This window comes from Podarcis melisellensis, assembly GCF_964234715.1.
Source record: "Podarcis melisellensis genome assembly, chromosome: 6".
NCBI classification, from domain to species: domain Eukaryota; kingdom Metazoa; phylum Chordata; class Lepidosauria; order Squamata; family Lacertidae; genus Podarcis; species Podarcis melisellensis.
The window spans coordinates 97,363,073-97,380,576 of NC_138538.1; the positions used below are offsets into that span (position 1 = coordinate 97,363,073).

The window sequence follows — 17,504 nt, forward strand, 5'->3', positions numbered from 1 at the left end:
GTGAAAACGCAGCAAAGTGAATTGGCTTTCTCTAGAGTTTCGTAGAACTCTGCCCTCGGTTAGGCCTTGAACAAACAAAGGATGCGCATGCAAATGAAGTGAAATGAAAATGCAAATGCAATAAAACCATGCTCCCCGCGGCTCCAGTCTCCCCGCGGCTCCGCGCTTTTGCTCTAGGCTGAAGTGCCGCTTCCATCCGCTTGGGGCGCTCGCTCTCTCCGTGGCTCGGCTGCTGCCCGTCACCTCGCCTAAGTGCGCAGGCGCAGAGGCGCCGCCATCTTGGCCTCTTTGCGGCGAGCGGCGGAGGACCTGGCGAAGCGGGAGCCGCTTGACGGGCAGAGGAAGCTCCTATGCTGGCCAGGGGCTGAGGCAGAGGTACCCGGCGCAGGACAAGGTTACATTGAGCAGGATTTCATTTTTTAAAATAATAGTTGGCACGTGTGGGTATGAGGGAGGGGCGCCGTGGAGAGAAAAACGGGCTGGGGAGGGAGGGGAGTGCGCAGGCGCGACGAGGCGTCGGGGAAAATGGAGTGGGAAGCCGCATGCGCAGTAGAGCTGCTTGGTTTGGTGGGCGGGAGCCAGGCGCGCGTGCGCATTTGTGTTCCCTGCTCTGTTGGCGTCCGGTTTCGTGCATAGAGTCGAGAAGGGTAGAGTCGTGAAACGACCCCTGATTTCCGGGTTTAGTTTGGGCTGTTTAGGGGGGAAACCACGCAAGCGCACTGGGAATGCGACGGCGATCGCCTCCACGTCCGAGCCAGTGCTTGGGTTCGATCCATAGAATTGTAGAGTTGGAAGCGGGACGGCGGCAATTTATTTTTATTTTATTTATTCATTACATTTCTGTACCACCTTTATATTTTAATAAAGCTAGAGCGGCCTGTGTTGCAGCCTCAGGTGTTCCTGTTTCATCTGTAAGCCGCCTTGGCTCCCTGTCAGGGAAATAGCCGGATTACAAATAAATATATTATAATAATAGTAAATACCTAAATATTGCCGTCAGCAATGTAAGGATAGAAACATAGAATTTAGAATGGGATAACAACTATGGAAATAAGTTGTCTTTTCTGTCGTGTAGCTGAGCTTGGAATAGTGTGGACTGTGCTGACTGGGGCTGATAAAGAAGCCACAGTCCAAAATATCTGGAGGGTACCGCATTGGGGGAGGCTGTGCTAAATGTGAGATAGCTCTGTTGGTAGAGCATGAGACTCTTAACCTCAGGGTCATGGGTCCCACATTGAGCAAAAATATTCTGCATTGCAGCGGGTTGGACTAGATGACCCTCTTGGTCCCTTCCAGCTCTTTTATTGTAGCATTATATCTCAGTGTGGCCAGTGCTTTCAAAGTCCTGAGTTCCCTCTTGTGTCAGTGGCTTCTATATGTGTCCTCCTAACAAAAGGAAAATGTCATTATAGCTAATGGGGGACATCTAGCCTCTAGTCTTGCCGCCTTGTGCTTCCTGGGAGCTATAGTTCAAGAATACTGGAGAGCAAATTGGAAAAGGCTGCTCTGGAGAAAGAAAGTTAGTCTATGTCCTAGTGCTTTAGGTGTGTTTTTAAACCTCCCACAGTAGGGGCTGCACTACTCCACCCAGTTTTGCCATGGGGGACGTGAAGAATTTCCTGTATGCTTGGTGCGGCAAGCGGAAGATCACCCCAGCTTATGAAATCCGTGCTGTGGGCAACAAAAACCGACAGAAGTTCATGTGTGAGGTGAGAGCCTGTGTCTTGAGGAGCTCAAAGCAGCTTTGCTTTGTCTTCACATGCTTGGAAAAGAATTTCCTAAAGCTGGGGTGGGCAACACGTTGCATGGGCCAGTGACATCTCTTGTCTAGCACCAGGTGCTTTGGGGTGCTCTCCAGAGACTGCATTAAGCAGCCCAAGCCCACACCCTGCTTCGTCCACCAAAACCGTCCTCCATCCCCATAGCCACTTGGCAACTGCAGCTGGACAGCCACACCCTGATTTAGATTGTACTTTTTATGGCAAACGGGTAATGGGAGTTGTTCATTGTAAACGTAAGTTGCTGTATGTTTTGCCATTTGATCTTCTCACTTGAAGAAGTCTCAAAAGCAGCATGCCCAGTTGTCCTTTGCACTTTTTTGTTTTCCAACTTGAAGTCAGTTGGAAATGGTATTTGTGATGAGCTGGTGTGGTGTTGAGACTTCCCATGTTTTTCCTTCCTGAGCCTGTGTATCCACTCATGGCAGGTTCGGGTGACAGGCTTCAACTATACTGGCATGGGCAACTCCACCAACAAGAAAGATGCCCAGACCAACGCAGCAAGGGACTTCCTCAATTACCTGGTTCGAGTGAATGAAATCAAAAGTGAAGAAATCCCAGCTTTCGGAGTAAGTGTTTCTGTTCAAAATACTTGTGCAAAGTTGCTAATGTTTGTGAAACTGGCATAGTTGTTACTGTGGATGATATTTGAAGATTGTATCCAGCTATGTTTTACTCAGAGTAAATCTATTGAAATGAATGAACCTAAGTTAGTAATGTCAACTGATTTCAGTGAGTCTGCTCTGGGTCTGACTAACATTGGAGGTTTTGTCTTTCCACCCACTTTCTAAGGGTTAGAATCGTTCTTAAAAGAAAAGAAAGCTGAGGCACATAGGAATGCAGAGCCCGATGTGTGGAGGACATGTAAACGTACAAGCCTTTTAAATTAAAATATTTCCCATTCTGCATTATCTTTATTCTTTTATCACTTGTTGTTGCCTGGGGCTCCTTTGGAAAGGATGGCAGATTAAAAAATAAATTAAAAATAAGTACACCCCAGTTTTGCAGCTCTTTAAGTTGACCATGAAAGGAAAATACTTAGCAGAGTCTGGGTCACATTTGGGGATTGGGGACTCTGAGGAAAGCAACATTGTAATTTACAAAATACTTGTTCTTGCTTAGGTGGGAGCTGTGGGTGCTGGTGATGGAGAAGTGGCTGGAACAGAAGAAGGTGCAGATGGGTTTACTACACCTTTGGGAGGGCCAATTCCTCCTCATCTGGCTCTCAAAACAGAAGTAGGTAAGGTATTAAAACACCTGCGTTTTACATGCCTTATATGTGTTACACTCTTGGTGCTTTATTAATCAAGAGGTTGGGAAGAAAGAGGTGGTGAGACTCTGGGGAATTCTATTAAAATGTACTCACAGCATGTGTTTTACAGCTATTAGGAAACACTTCGCTTTCTTCTCTTACCTGATAGATGGTGTTCCTTCTTCTGGAGTTGGAAGCTCTGGCTATGGGGTAACTCAGTGGGACCGCGGAGCTAATCTGAAGGATTACTATTCCAGGAAGGAGGAGCAGGAGGCTCAGGCAGTAAGGGTTGTTTCTCTCCCCCCTCCCCTTTAAGATAAGTTCAGTACACATTATAGTTCCAGGTCGGTTGATACATAGAAGATACTTCCATATGCTTGTTTGGTGGGGTGGAATTTATGTGAGATTATTCTGCAGGTAAAGCTCAAATATTTGATATTTTTATCTTCTTGGTTAGCATATGAAGTAACTTTTGTTACTGTTACGCTTCCTTTAATCTACAGCTATATTTGGGGGATAGTGGAATAATTCTGGGCATATTACAAAATAGATTCTCAGAGGTTGCCTATCAGAACATGTGGAGTCTCCAATACACAGATCTAATGGTTTAGTCATAGTATTAAAGTTGTTTAATTTACTGGGGAAATGCTTATCTCACTTAGCTTGCAGACAAGATGATCCAGAAATCTTAAAGACTGTTTCATCTAATACTGACATGTAACAAAGTTAAGAGTGGCCCTTGTAAACTTTAATTACAAGACATTTGTTTCTTACCATCAGACTTTGGAGTCAGAAGAAGTAGACTTAAATGCTAGTCTTCATGGGAATTGGACCTTAGAAAATGCCAAGGCACGCCTGAACCAGTTTTTCCAAAAAGAGAAGATTCAAGGAGAATATAAATACACTCAAGTGGGGCCTGATCACAACAGGTTTGCTAGGTTTTCACCTTTGTGTTGCTGATAATGTCGAAATGCTTCTTGGCTGCTCTGCACTTTCAAATAGGGAATTTAGTTACCTTAATGGATACGCTGAGTAAACAAAGGTACAATCAACTATTTCTTTTTAAGTGGCCAAAATCATATTAATCTGTGTGGTTTATTTCTTGCTTTCTTTGTCCAAGTTTGCAACCTGCCTTTAATTGTTGTTTTTTTTAAAAGAAAAGAAGGTATTTTATACACTTTTCTGGTAGGCACTCTTTAAACCCAAGCTATACGTTGAGCAGAATCTCACGGCTTCTTGGGCTCTATCAGATGCGGGTGGTGGTTGCTTGTGAGTAACCAGTCAGGACTCCGACCTGTCTTTTACAGGTTTTATTGGTGCAAACTATTTACAGTGCAGAACCCAGAGTTCATGTCTGTCTTAGTCACTTGCAGAATCCAGGAGTAGCCTCTTCCAGCTTCTCCCCCAACATAAGAACTTAGACACCCCAAATCTCCTCCTCCCCTCCTTGTGTTTCACCCCTCTGCGCAGGCTGGGTGATGGAAGTGGCGTGTGTGCCTCCTGGCCAGCTGCGCTAGGTGAGGCGCTTGGGCTCTCAGCAGCATCTTCGAGCCCTTTCCCACCTTGGCTGGCCCCTTCCCTCTTCTCTCCACTGGAGGTGTGGCTTTCCCCACTGCTGGACAAGGAGCGTTGGAGGCTCTCTGTATTCCCCTGCCTCCCTCCCCTGTTCCGATGGCAGTCCCCTGACAGGCTCATAAGATTGCAGGACTGGGAACTCTACTGAAGTATCACAGTTTTTGAATTATGTGAAAAACAAGACTTACTGCATGTAAAAAACAGCACATCAAGGGGATATGACAGAGGGAAGCTTGTATCTTTTATGAAGTAATTTTCTATATGGGTCATTTTAAAAAATGCAATTTTCTCCATATGCTATAATGGAATCCTAAGAGAACTTTATCATTTTATTTGTTGATAATAATAAATTTATTATTTATACCCCACCCATCTGATCAGTCTTTAGAGCAAGGCTGTTACTGTCATGCTAGTTTGGAGTGATTCCAGCTTGATTTCTGAATTGTACTGGCACCTAATTGCCATTTGCACAGCTCCCTCTGATAAGGGATAGACATCTTATGTTAAAAAGGAATACACTTGATTGTGGTTATTTCTTGACAAAAGTTATACTCAGGAGACTATATATTTAAACAAGCCTTTGAAAGCGGTCTGCCAATGTTGGTAGCTCTGATCCAGTTACTTGCTGGATCCTCCCTGTCCTCAACCTATGCTCCTTCTGCCACTTTCCCTAGCCATAGTCCAAACGGCAGCTGCTATTTGTCAGTCTCTCTAATCTAGCCACTGCCAGGAGTGGAGCATAGCCTCCATAGAGCTGCATTCTCTCTGCTGAGAACATACAGTTTTGTGTTTTGGCAACTGCCCGCCCCATTTCTCTCCTCCCTTTCAAGGAACTGTTGCCATTGTTTGACTTCAGCTTTCCAGATAACAGCCAGTCTTCTGGCTACGGTGCTGCTTTTGAAGCTGAGCTTGGAAGAGGTCTGTATTTTAGTGTCCTATATTTGCACTTAAAGAACAGAAGCAGGCCTGGTGACACACTTCCAGGGCAAGGAGGCAATTCCCCTGTGATCCCTTCTGGCTGGCAAAACAACAGCAAGAAATCTGGAGGGAGGACTTCTTGCATCTCTTCAACAGCTGTCTCTGAAAATTCCAGAAGCCAGGAGCAGCTGATACCATCTGCTTGGTGAAGCCTATGAGACTCCAGGAGTATCCTCTTTAAGGAAGGAATTGGAAGATAAAACTGTAGAGTGAAAGTTTTTTTTTTTAAGGCCGTCCAATTTTAGCTGTGTAAACTGCTTTGAGAATATGCCTTTTATGTCAAGGGTGGAAAAGGGCACATTCTGCAGTTAGAGCTAGTGCTCACGGCAACCATGCTTGTGGGTTTCTGGTGTGCAGGAAAAGGCAGTGCAATAGGGGAGAACCAGGAGGTCAAGGACCTCTCTCGTTCTGGCTCCAATGATCCATAGTTGGTTGGGCTGAATATGTTCCATCTGAACTGGGCCATTGTGTAATCAGAATCAGATTTAATTTCTGGCTTTAAGTGTACTTTGTGACATTACTTTTTTCTTCCAGCTTCCAGTGGAGATAATTGCTTTGAGTACACAAAACATTGTCAGGGTTGCCATCTTTTTACTGGCCCTACTCCTGGGTGTTAAATCAGCAGCCTGGTGTGCAGTAATCACTTTGGTAAAGCTTCACTATCCCAGGAAAAACTTTGCCTGCTTAATTTCTGCATGACAGACTAGAATACAAAAGAGTGGTACTGATAAAAAGGTGGCAGCCCTAATTTTGAATGCTTTGGAAGATGTTAATTACAGAATATTTTCCCACCCAACTGTTGTGGAAGTTGTACTTCTCTGGAATGTGACTTCCAATCCGTTTGCTTGATGAAGATGGGAGCAGTGAGTGACAGTACGTTTCTCAGCCTGCTTGCTATTTTCCAGAGAGCATTCCAGGGTGTAGAACTTGTTACTCCCAGGAAGGCTCGGATAGATCACTTGTGTCTGCAGGGAAGCAAAAAGATGTTTTCGAAAACATGCTGTGATATATCCAATGGTTTAGATTTATCTAAAACTTAAACTTGCTTAGTAGGGGGATGGATAGTTTGCGTAGCCTGTGCAGTGCAGTGTTTCCCAAACGGGTCTCCAGCTGTTTTTGGGCTACAACTCCTATAATCCCTAGCTAGCAAGATCAGTAGTCAGGGATGGTGGGAATTGTAGCCTTAACAACAGCTGGAGACCCAAGTTTGGGAAACGCTGTTCTAGTGGATGACTGCAGTTACGCAAACAGAAATTCTGAGAAAGCATGGTTTGGTTGTATTGGTAAGTTTTGATGTTTCCTTTTTAGTGTTACAAAAACTTCTGCTTCCAGTTCTAGAATAACTAGAGGTCACCATTATATCAAATTCTGCTGTCCCATCTTTTAAAGTGCCAGCTGCCTGGTTCCATCCTGATTTGAGTAAAGCCCACCCCTTTGCGCAGACCCAATTTGTCCCAAATCGAAAAGCCCTCCTCCCAACACCAGTTTTGTTTTAAACTCATCTAACATGGAATTCTGATTGACTTAAAACTGGAAGCAGATTCCCAAACCAACCTATTTTAAAGTTTTAAGAAAAAAAGTTTAGGTACTGGAAACAGTTCATACTATTTTTTGCTCATCTAAAGGAGCTGTGCACATATTTCTATCCCATTTTTATAAATATAAATATACTTCCTTTGGGTAGTCTCATAAAAAAGCGAATTGCAACTTTGAAACTGGCCATTTGGGCTAATACTGTGTCTGCTCATTATGTAACTGATTCATTTTGTGAAAATTAAGTGGATAGTTTTCCATGGACAAATACAGCAGGGATTTTTTTAAAAAAAAAATCCACATCATAGATGAGAGTTGGTACCATGTCTTCCTGGCATTTCATTTGTGATTGGATGTTTCTTTCCAGAAACTAGTTTGTATATAATTCGAAACACAAGCATGCTTTCCTGCTCTGTCAGATGACAGGATGGGAAGATGACTCCATAGCAGCATTGCAGGTTAAGCTCCAGGCTGAAAGGGGCGGCCAACTGCAACACCAGAGATTTTTGCTCATTCACACATGTGCTGCTGCTTAGGCTGTACTAAGCAATCACATGGGGATCTATTGTAAATTGATTTCTGGTGTTGCTGTTCCCCCCCAGGTGGAGGAGAATGAATTGAGTGCTGGATATAAGCCTGGCTGAGAAACATACTGGCATCGGTGTCATTAATGAAAGGGTGGCTGTTGTGTCCCTGAGAGCCAGTGGCCTCTTGACTCATGAAGCCGCTGTGCCTGAAGGTCAGTTCACTGGTGGTTTAGGAAGAGGCCTCTGAGCGTACTCTAACTTCTCTTATTTGCAGTGAGATATCAAAACCTTGAACTAGTTGCAGGTGCAATGTGATCTTCTTGCAACACAGCAGAAATGCTGGGGGCAATTCCACCTATGAAAGTATAAGAAGACCTCAACAAATTTTAAAACCCAGTTTGAGTTAATTACCATTCCCAAGCAATTTATTTAGAACCTGACAGTTCTTACACATGTTTACTCAAAAATGCACCCCACTCAGTTAAATGAGTAACTTTCTGAGGACTGTCACCCAAATTTCTTTGGTAATAGGTGTATACATTGTAACATAAACATATTTAGGACTGCAGCCGTGTCCATTCGAACCTTAAATGACCAAGGTATTTATGGAAACTAAACCAACTGATCACATTTCAAAGCAGGTAAAAATAAGAGCCACGTGAAGCCGTGTATTTATCTTGCTACCTAGGGTGGTAGCTCCAACCTCAGCCCTATTTTTCCTAGATAGCTTGTTGAGGGAAGTGCTACCTTTACTGTTGCCTATTTTGCCAGATTAGTCATATTTTGGCTCCTTTTTGGGCAAAAACCTGCAGTTGCAGATGTGAAGCTGAGATAGACAAAATCCTAAAGGGAGTTTTAAAAATCTGGTTCTCTTTTGGTTTAGGGTTTTGTACAGTGTGCTTCTATTCTGCAATTAAATCCTGTAATTTTTTTAGTCTAATTAATTTTTTCTTCTCAATGGATTCATATTAATTTGGAAGCTTATGATTTGCCCATTATTTTTTAACCAGCAAGACGTACAGATTATAAATTATTCTCTTAAGAACACCTTTAAAACATTGTGAAAACATATGTGCTTGGAAAGAGCTGCTCACTTTACAGTAACTTTACAGCGAAGTCATTAATTTTTTTAAAGTGCTAATCGTGTGGAGTTAACAGTGAAAGTTTGAATTTTATTGGGCTTTGCTTACTGGAAACGGCCTGGCTATGTTGGAGGTGCCTAGTTTGATCTCCCTCAAAAACTAAAGCCCTAATACTCTGCTTTCTGTATGTGTTGCAGGAGCTTTATTGCAGAAATGACCATTTATGTCAAAAGGCCGGCTAGAAGTAAGTGTCTTATTGGGAGTGAATTTAGTGTTGTACTTTGTGCAATCCCTATTGGAAGTTTTTTTTAAATATACTGTTGGTTTTGGTGGTTTTAGTGAGTCTCAACTCTTTCAGGCACTTGCAGTTGAAATCAATACGTGAAGTACAGTTCCCTTCCTAGTGGGGTGGGAGAGCTGAAAATAATGCCAATATATTTCACATCTGGCAACCAATGCACCCCTTTGGTGTCAGATAGTACATGGGTAAAGGTAAAGGGACCCCTGACCATTAGGTCCAGTCGTGGCCAACTCTGGGCTTGCGGTGCTCATCTCCCTTTATTGGCTGAGGGAGCCGGCATACAGCTTCTGGGTCATGTGCCCAGCAGGACTAAGCCGCTGCTGGAGAACCAGAGCAGCACACGGAAACGCCGTTTACCTTCCCGCCGGAGCGGTACCTATTTATCTATTTGCACTTTGATGTGCTTTCGAACTGCTAGGATGGCAGGAGCTGGGACCGAGTAACGGGAGCTCACCCCGTCACGGGCTTTCGAACCGCCGACCTTCTGATTGGCAAGTCCTAGGCTCTGTGGTTTAACACACAGCGCCACCCACGTCCCACAGTACATTTGGTAGATGAGTCTAAAAAGCCCAGGACATGGCCCTTTAGCAGCTATGATGGCTCATTTACCAGAAGTAATGTATTTAGCATTAGCTCTGGAAGTGTATACTCAATTCTGACCAAACTAAGCCTCCTGGTGTATATTTTTCTCTAGGAGAAAAATAGGTTGTAGCCTATAGCCCAAACTACTCTAGGTCCCCTTGATTCCATGCCCACACATGCCAGCCCTCTTATTGCATGTTAGCCAACAAGGTACACAACCAGAGAACCAAGACCCTGTGGGATAGCTGGGTGAATGGGAAAAAGAAATGTCAAGGGCCTTTGATTTTGCTGTAGTAGTAGTAGTAGTAGTAGTAGTAGTAGTAGTAGTAGTAGTAATTTAATATTTATACCCTGCCCATTTGACTGGGTTGCCCCAGCCACTCTGGGCAACTTCCAACATATATAAAAACATAATAAAACATTAAACCTTAAAAAGTTTCCTATACTTCTATAGGTTATATAGTTACTCATTTCCTTTACAGCTGATGGGAAGGCATCCCACAGGGTGGGCGCCACTACTGAGAAGGCCCACTGCCCTCTGTTAGAGGTGGCTGCTTGCAGCTGACCAACCTCACATGTATAAATAAATCTGAGATTGAACAGATGATAACCCTTGAACAGGTTATTGATTTTATAAACAAGCCCTAACACAAACTTGGCTGAGATAATCTTAGTAACTACTTTCCAACATGGGGGCAAAATATTCCTGCACTGCAGTGGGTGGGATCAGGTGAGGCATGTGGTCCCTTCCAATGTCCTATGATTCTTTGCGTTCCCTGATGGTAATTAAGTACCAAAGTAATTTGATTACTTGCACTGATAAAATGTCAGGGCTCCCGTTTGTGATCTTTGAGAAGTTTCATTGTTGTTGTTTAGTGACTACTGGTTGGGAGATGGTGCTGTGAAACACATCTCTCTTTTCTCTCTGGACTAATAAAATTTCAAACTATGGCAATATTGGACTGCTCTATTTCAGGAATCTATGCTCGTGAGCATGGCTCAAACAAAAAGCTGGCTGCACAGTCCTGTGCTCTGTCTTTGGTTAGGCAGCTCTATCACTTGAACATCATTGAGCCTTACTCTGGACAGACCAAGAAGAAGGAAGGTGAATCGGTGAGTCCTGTTGCAAATGTCCTATGCTGTTGTGTGTGCGTGCGTTTGTGCGAGTGCACAAAAGCATTCCTCAGACTTGTAAAAGATTTCATTCTGTTGAATAGTCACCAGACTGGAGTGTCTTTTTGTAGCACTTTGGAGCCTTTCTGTATCAACTGGCTTTCTTGAGAACATCTTTACGCATGTCAATTTCATAGGTGGAGCCTTATGAAGTCAACATCTCTTCAGATTTAGAATATCACTTGCAAGGCATCGTTGAGGAGATGTGTCTTGAAACGGTTCCACCGGTGAGTGTGTGGTCAAGAACAGCTTTCTTTTCACTTTCTCAGTCAGATGGGATTCTGCCCATTTTCACTAAGCACTGTGTTATTTTTCTAACTAACTTGGCAGCCCGAAGATCCCAACTTCCCTGCTATTCTCAACATTGGAAAGTTGGCCCACTTTGAACCATCCCAGAAACAGAATCAGACAGGGGTTGTGCCATGGTCCCCCCCTCAGTCAAACTGGAATCCGTGGACTAGCTGCAATATTGATGAGGGTCCTCTGGCATACGTAAGCCTACAATTCATATATTTTATTGTGATTCCTGGCATGACTCATTTTTACTTTTTACAGAAATTTGTTTGCTGTTTACTTAGTTGGCTTTGTTGTACCTATTTTAAAGCAGTATGTATCTTCAAATCTTGTGATCTTTTCTCAGGCTACACCAGAACAGATAAGCATTGACCTAAAAAGCAACCTCATGTATCAGCTGGAAAATGATCAGGAACTGCAAAAAGTAAGTCAGCTGACATTTAATGTTCTTGAGGCTTGTGATAGGTTTTCACAGGTTAGAGAAAATTGCAAGGATATATTTTTGGGAGTGCTAGCTTTACATTGCCACAGATATTAGCCAAAATGTCTTATAGACTTGGGTTAGTTTGGGGTATAAAGCCAAACTCTACATACGTGTGTTCGCTATTTGCAATTTAGTAGCGCTGCAGAGAGCTTGCTGGGGAGACCATGCATTAAAAAGGGACTCAAAAATAACTTAAACAGGGTTTTAATAACAAAAACTAAAACTCCTTACACACTAAATACATCAACAACAAACCAGACCCAACCACCAGCCCATCCCCCAGGGTAATGAGGGAGCTAGGTGCTGCTCCTTATTTACTACACCCAATTGCTGACACAGCTTGATTAACACAACTCAGCAGCACCTGCTATGTTTCACAGCTGCAAGACTGGGTCTCGTTATCTGCCTTGGCCCTGGCTCTTAAAGACATACACAACTTGTGAAATAATAATGAACCTTCACATTTTAAAGTGACCATTCAACAACATGGAGCACAATTCCCAAGATACATGCTATCTTACTTCCACATACCTTGTCCCTGTCTGTCATTTCCCAGTGGCTCTTCTCCATCTGCTAGGGGGCAGGTTCTTTAGAGTAAGATTTGGCCAGGTATTGTGCCTGATCACTTCTACTTCCTCTTTTGTCCTAGTCTGCCAGAGAAGGTGGTAGGTCTTTGAACTGTCAGAAGCATACTCACCAGTATGATGCGCATATGTGTGTACACACACACACACTTGAAAAGATCTTTGTGTTGTATATAAAGGGGAGGAAACCAACGGGTATACTTAGATCTCCAAACTTTCAAAGTGTGCAGAAGTTGGGGTGAGGAAGACAGTGGTTGATTTGCTAATACATGGCCAGGAAACTGCCAAATGCCAGGTTATTTGCTGAATATTAATCACAAACTGCTTTCTGTCCCAGATTCTTCAAGAGAGGGAAACCCTGCCTGTGAAAAAGTTTGAGCGAGAGATTCTGGATGCCATCCACCAAAATTCTGTTGTCATCATCCGTGGGGCAACAGGCTGTGGCAAAACCACACAGGTTCCACAGTACATCCTGGATGAATTTATTCACAGTGGAAGAGCTGCTGAGTGTAATGTGGTTGTGACTCAGGTGAAGAGCCTGTTCAGAATAGTACTTAAGATTAGTGAAGTATTTGGGAATAATACCCATCAGAATTAGTTGCCACGATATTTAGTCAACCAAGCCGTAATATATCCTTAGTGCTCCCATTTGTTATCTTGTGGATGCAATGCATACTTCTCAACCATCCCTGTGAGATTGATTTGCTAATTGTCCATCACTGTGCAGTAGTTAACTTGAAAATGACTGAGTAAAGTATCTTAATAGGAAAAGGGTACAGACAGTGACATCATCTCAGCTCAGTTTTCAAAAACTGTCTTTGTCAATTGAGACTGCATTTTCCTCCTCAAGTTTTCCAGTATGAAAATGTACATGTTGGAATTTGTATTTAATTTATTTAAAGCATTTTTGCCCTGCTCAACAACTGAAAAGACAATAGTTTATTTTCAGTTTTATGTTTATCAGAGGACTGAGGTTTTTTGGATCAGAGTTGTCTTGGCCCTGACTATTTCAGGTTTTGAAATGCTAGCATTAATTTTTGGCTGTCTTCCTGCCCAGATGTGGGTGGGTGGAGAGATTGCAGATCACTGAATTCCCAGCATCCAATGTTTGGGTACCTTGGTATCATGACATCTGTGATTTTTCCACCTTTTGATAGATGCTGTTTGAATGTATTGTTTCCAGTTCTATCATTTTCATTCATGAGTTTGTTGCAGGGAATTGGTGTTGATGAGTTGGTGCAGATTTCATATTTTGAATTGAAAGATGTTTCCTTTAATTCTATAGCCCAGGAGGATCAGTGCTGTTTCTGTGGCAGAACGAGTCTCCTACGAGAGAGGAGAAGAACCTGGGAATAGCTGTGGTTATAGTGTCCGCTTTGAATCGGTGCTTCCCCGACCCCATGCCAGCATGATGTTCTGCACTGTAGGTGTGTGCTGCTTTCCATTCTCTCATTTTCAGGCTAGGATAGCAAGGTGATGTAGAAAATCTGGAGCTAAGCAGAGTTGGAGAACCCCATCTCACAGTGGTTTTAGTCATAGCGAACATGAAAATGATTGAAATCTTAGAAACTTACTTTATGCAGCCTCTGTCTAGAAGCTTTGCACTAGAATGAAAATGGTGCCATTTCCTCCTCATGAGAGAGGTAGCTGTCAAACCCATAGTAGTAATTGGCAAGGAGCTGTAGAAAGGGCTTGGATGTGTGTTTGTACTGAGGGGTTGGAGGTGTTTTTTTATTTTGTTTTTTGTAGAGGGGGGCTGGGATTTCCCCCCTACCCATTTCTGACCTTCACCTGATACCTATCTTCATTGACATGAATTTCCTTTTTCTCCTTCAAGGTGTCCTCTTGAGGAAGCTGGAAGCTGGCATCCGTGGAATCAGTCATGTTATTGTGGATGAAATCCATGAGAGAGACATTAATGTAAGCTTTGAACTCTACCCAAACAGCTTGTTTGCCACCTTAACATTTTGTAAGCATGCCTATTGTTGTGAAAGGGAGTAGGTGCTTCTGTTAGGTTCTGCTGACACTATGTTTCTGCACCATTAAAACAAAGTTGTCCTCAGCTTACAAACTGGTGGTTCTCTTGTTCACCTCTAGCCCCTGCTAGAGATCTACGTGCTAGTACCTAGAGCTATCCTTTAGGCAAATCGGGTAGATAGAAAATAACTCTACAGAATTATCCATTGGTCCTGTAACTTTGAGCAAATGTGAAAGGTGCACTCCGAAGCACCCCAGCATTCATCAGATGGTGGGAACTAGAATGGGGCATTGTTACTACTTTATATTGGGGGTTTAGATTGCAGTGGACCTTAGTTGTCACATCGTTGCTAAGAGGCTGAGCTATGAATTGAGAAGTCTGCCCTCTCTGAATGCCCTCTCTGCCATGAATTCACTAGGAATCCTTGTGCAAGCCACCTTTCCTCAACCACCCATCTGCACTATCTGCCCCTCCTTTTCTTAATTCTGCCTTCTGTCTTGTGGTGGTTTTGGTAATAGCTTTAATGATGGAATCACTGTTTTTATTTTTTCTATTTCTATATTTTGCTAGCCACTTTGAAGGGGAAAAACAAGATTTTTTTTTTGGTATGGATAAATAAATATGGGGATAACCACCCTTGTGTAGCTGCAGAACCTGTGGCCCTGCAGATGTTGCTGAACTACACCCCCTCCATCATTCCTGACCAGTAGCCGTGCTGACTGAGGTCGATGGGAGATGGAGCCTAGTGGCATCGCAAGGACCACAGGTTCCCCACCCCTGTTCTAAGGTTACACAGTAGTGATGTGAAGTGTTTTGAACAATATAAATGCTAAGTTTTGTTTTAGGTAAGTACCTCAACTGGCGATCCCTTGATGCGATAACATGATACGTAATAAGCAGTCAAATTCATAGGCACATTAAATTTGATTTATGATTCGTCAGAGTTCAGGTGTGTTTATTTTCTTTTTTAAGGCTTATGTTTTCTCTCTATAGACTGACTTCCTATTGGTGGTTCTGCGGGATGTCATTCAGACCTACCCTGAAATCAGAGTGATCCTCATGTCTGCCACCATTGATACCACCATGTTCTGTGAATACTTCTTTAATTGCCCCATCATTGAGGTCTTTGGCAGAACCTACCCTGTTCAAGGTGAATGGCTGCCCAAAGGAATATTAGAAAAGTTGGAATAAAGGACGTTGTCATTTAGTGTCATGGGGATATCCTTACAGTGTCAGAACACTGGCATGAATTGCAGAGCTGACACAATTGAATTGCAAATGCCAGAAATAAGATTGTTTCTAGTACAGACACAGTTACCAGATTATGTACCGTATTTTTCGCTCTATAACACGCACCCGACCATAACACGCACATAGTTTTTTGAGGAGGAAAATCCGTAGGCATGCCACCCGTAGGCATTCCCTCCATAACACGCACAGACATTTCCCCTTACTTTCTAAGAGGGAAAAAGTGAGTGTTATGGTGCAAAAAATACGGTATTTTAAATGCTTACAGAACTTTTATCTGTATTGTACCTTTTACCTGGGGAGATAAAAGCAACAGTAATTTGGACATTTTACTGTTTTTCTGCCAATATTTGGTTGAGCAGGATGGAGGTGAGCCTTCTTCTTCAGAATCTTTTGGGTCATCCCGCTGGAGGTCCCTGCAGAATCTTAATAATAATAATAATAAATAATTTATTACTTATATCCCACCCATCTGACTGGGTCTCCCCAGCCACTCTGGGCAGCTTCCAACAGAATATTAAAAACACAATAAAACATCAAACTTTAAAAACTTCCCTAAACAGGGCTGCCTTCAGATGTTTTCTAAAAGTCAGGTAGTTGTCTATTTTGTTGACATCTGGTGAGATGGCATTTCACAGGGCGGGTGCCACTACCAAGAAGCCCCTGTGTCTGGTTCCCTGTAACCCGACTTCTTGCAGTGAGGCAACCACCAGAAGGCCCTTAGTGCTGGACTACTAATGAATAGTTAGTTAGTTGATAAGATAATCCCTACAATAAATGTTCTCTCTGTTTTAGAGTATTTTCTGGAAGACTGCATTCAGATGACTAAATTCATTCCTCCGCCAAAGGACAAAAAGAAGAAGGATAAAGATGAAGATGCTGGTGAAGATGATGATGTGTGTTGGGTTTTTTTTACATGTACAATTTCTGCAGCACTCGTGAGAACAGTAATGATAATACATGTGTAAAGATAAAGGGACCCCTGACCATTAGGTCCAGTCGTGACCGACTCTGGGGTTGTGGTGCTCATCTCGTTTTACTGGCCGAGGGAGCCGGCGTTCAGCTTCTGGGTCGTGTGGCCAGCGTGACTAAGCCGCTTCTGGCAAACCAGAGCAGCGCACGGAAACTCCGTTTACCTTCCCGCCGGAGCGGTACCTATTTATCTACTTGCACTTTGACGTGCTTTCGAACTGCTAGGTGGGCAGGAGCTGGGACTGATTAACAGGAGCTCACCCTGTCGCGGGGATTCGAACTGCCGACCTTCTGATCGGCAAGTCCTAGGCTCTGTTGTTTAACCCACAGCACCACCTGCGTCCCTCAATGCATGCATACATATAACTTAAACGTACAGAAAAACTTTCTGACAGTAAGAGCTGTTCAACAGTGGAACAGTCTCCCTCGGAAGGTTGTGGACTCTCCTTATTTGGAGGTATTTAATCAGAAGTTAGATGTCCATCTGTCAGGGATGCTTTAGCTGAGATTCCTGTGTTGCAAGCAGCTGGAGTAGTTGAACCTCAGGGTCCCTTCCAACTCTACAATTCTATTATTCTGTGGGAGGGAATTGAGCCGGTTGCAATATTTTTCCTCTTTATACTACTTTGAACTTTGGCTTATTCTACTTTATATAAGAAGCAAGATTAAATTATACAAAAGCCCTGTACAATAAACCAAGACTGCACTTCACTTAGGAGTCAAGATATTTTGCAACCAAATACACCAGGCCTTACGGAGGCATTACTCCAGCGTACTAGAATGTTCACACTAGGAAATGAGTAAAGTGGTTTAATATGTATGATAGGTTGGTATTCCCTCTGCTTCAGTTTAGAAACCAAAACATTTTTTTATGTCTCTCGTGTGTTCCTGACTTTTAGCTGCTGTTTCTTTGGTTTACTTTCTGGTGTGAGTGGCTATATTACTGAATTTTTGGTTTCTGTATCCTATATCTGTTGCATTAATCAGCATTTTGTGATTTCATGAAAGCTGTCCTGGGCATCAAACAATAGAAAGACTGGTCATAAATGTTTAAATAAATAGTTGGCAAATGAAAACCTTACACCTTCAACCCCTTTTATTAGAACTTGCTTGACAATTCCAAGTTAAGAGTCCTCACCTCTTATTGGAGAAAAAGTTACAAG

At 43.0% G+C, this 17,504-nt stretch overlaps 1 protein-coding gene across 1 annotated transcript in view; it reads left to right on the forward strand.

Annotated features, from left to right (window-relative positions):
• Positions 1–248: 248 nt before the first annotated feature.
• DHX9 (DExH-box helicase 9) overlaps positions 249–17,504 on the forward strand; it is a 30,629-nt gene continuing 13,373 nt past the window's right edge. The window contains 16 exon segments of the mRNA XM_081915034.1: positions 249–375; positions 1,568–1,709; positions 2,207–2,347; positions 2,901–3,018; positions 3,200–3,312; positions 3,811–3,959; positions 8,923–8,969; positions 10,585–10,721; positions 10,919–11,008; positions 11,112–11,273; positions 11,422–11,499; positions 12,481–12,672; positions 13,429–13,570; positions 13,981–14,063; positions 15,115–15,271; positions 16,165–16,265. Of these exon segments, the coding sequence (XP_081771160.1) occupies positions 1,599–1,709; positions 2,207–2,347; positions 2,901–3,018; positions 3,200–3,312; positions 3,811–3,959; positions 8,923–8,969; positions 10,585–10,721; positions 10,919–11,008; positions 11,112–11,273; positions 11,422–11,499; positions 12,481–12,672; positions 13,429–13,570; positions 13,981–14,063; positions 15,115–15,271; positions 16,165–16,265 (1,821 nt within the window). The 5' untranslated portion in view covers positions 249–375; positions 1,568–1,598.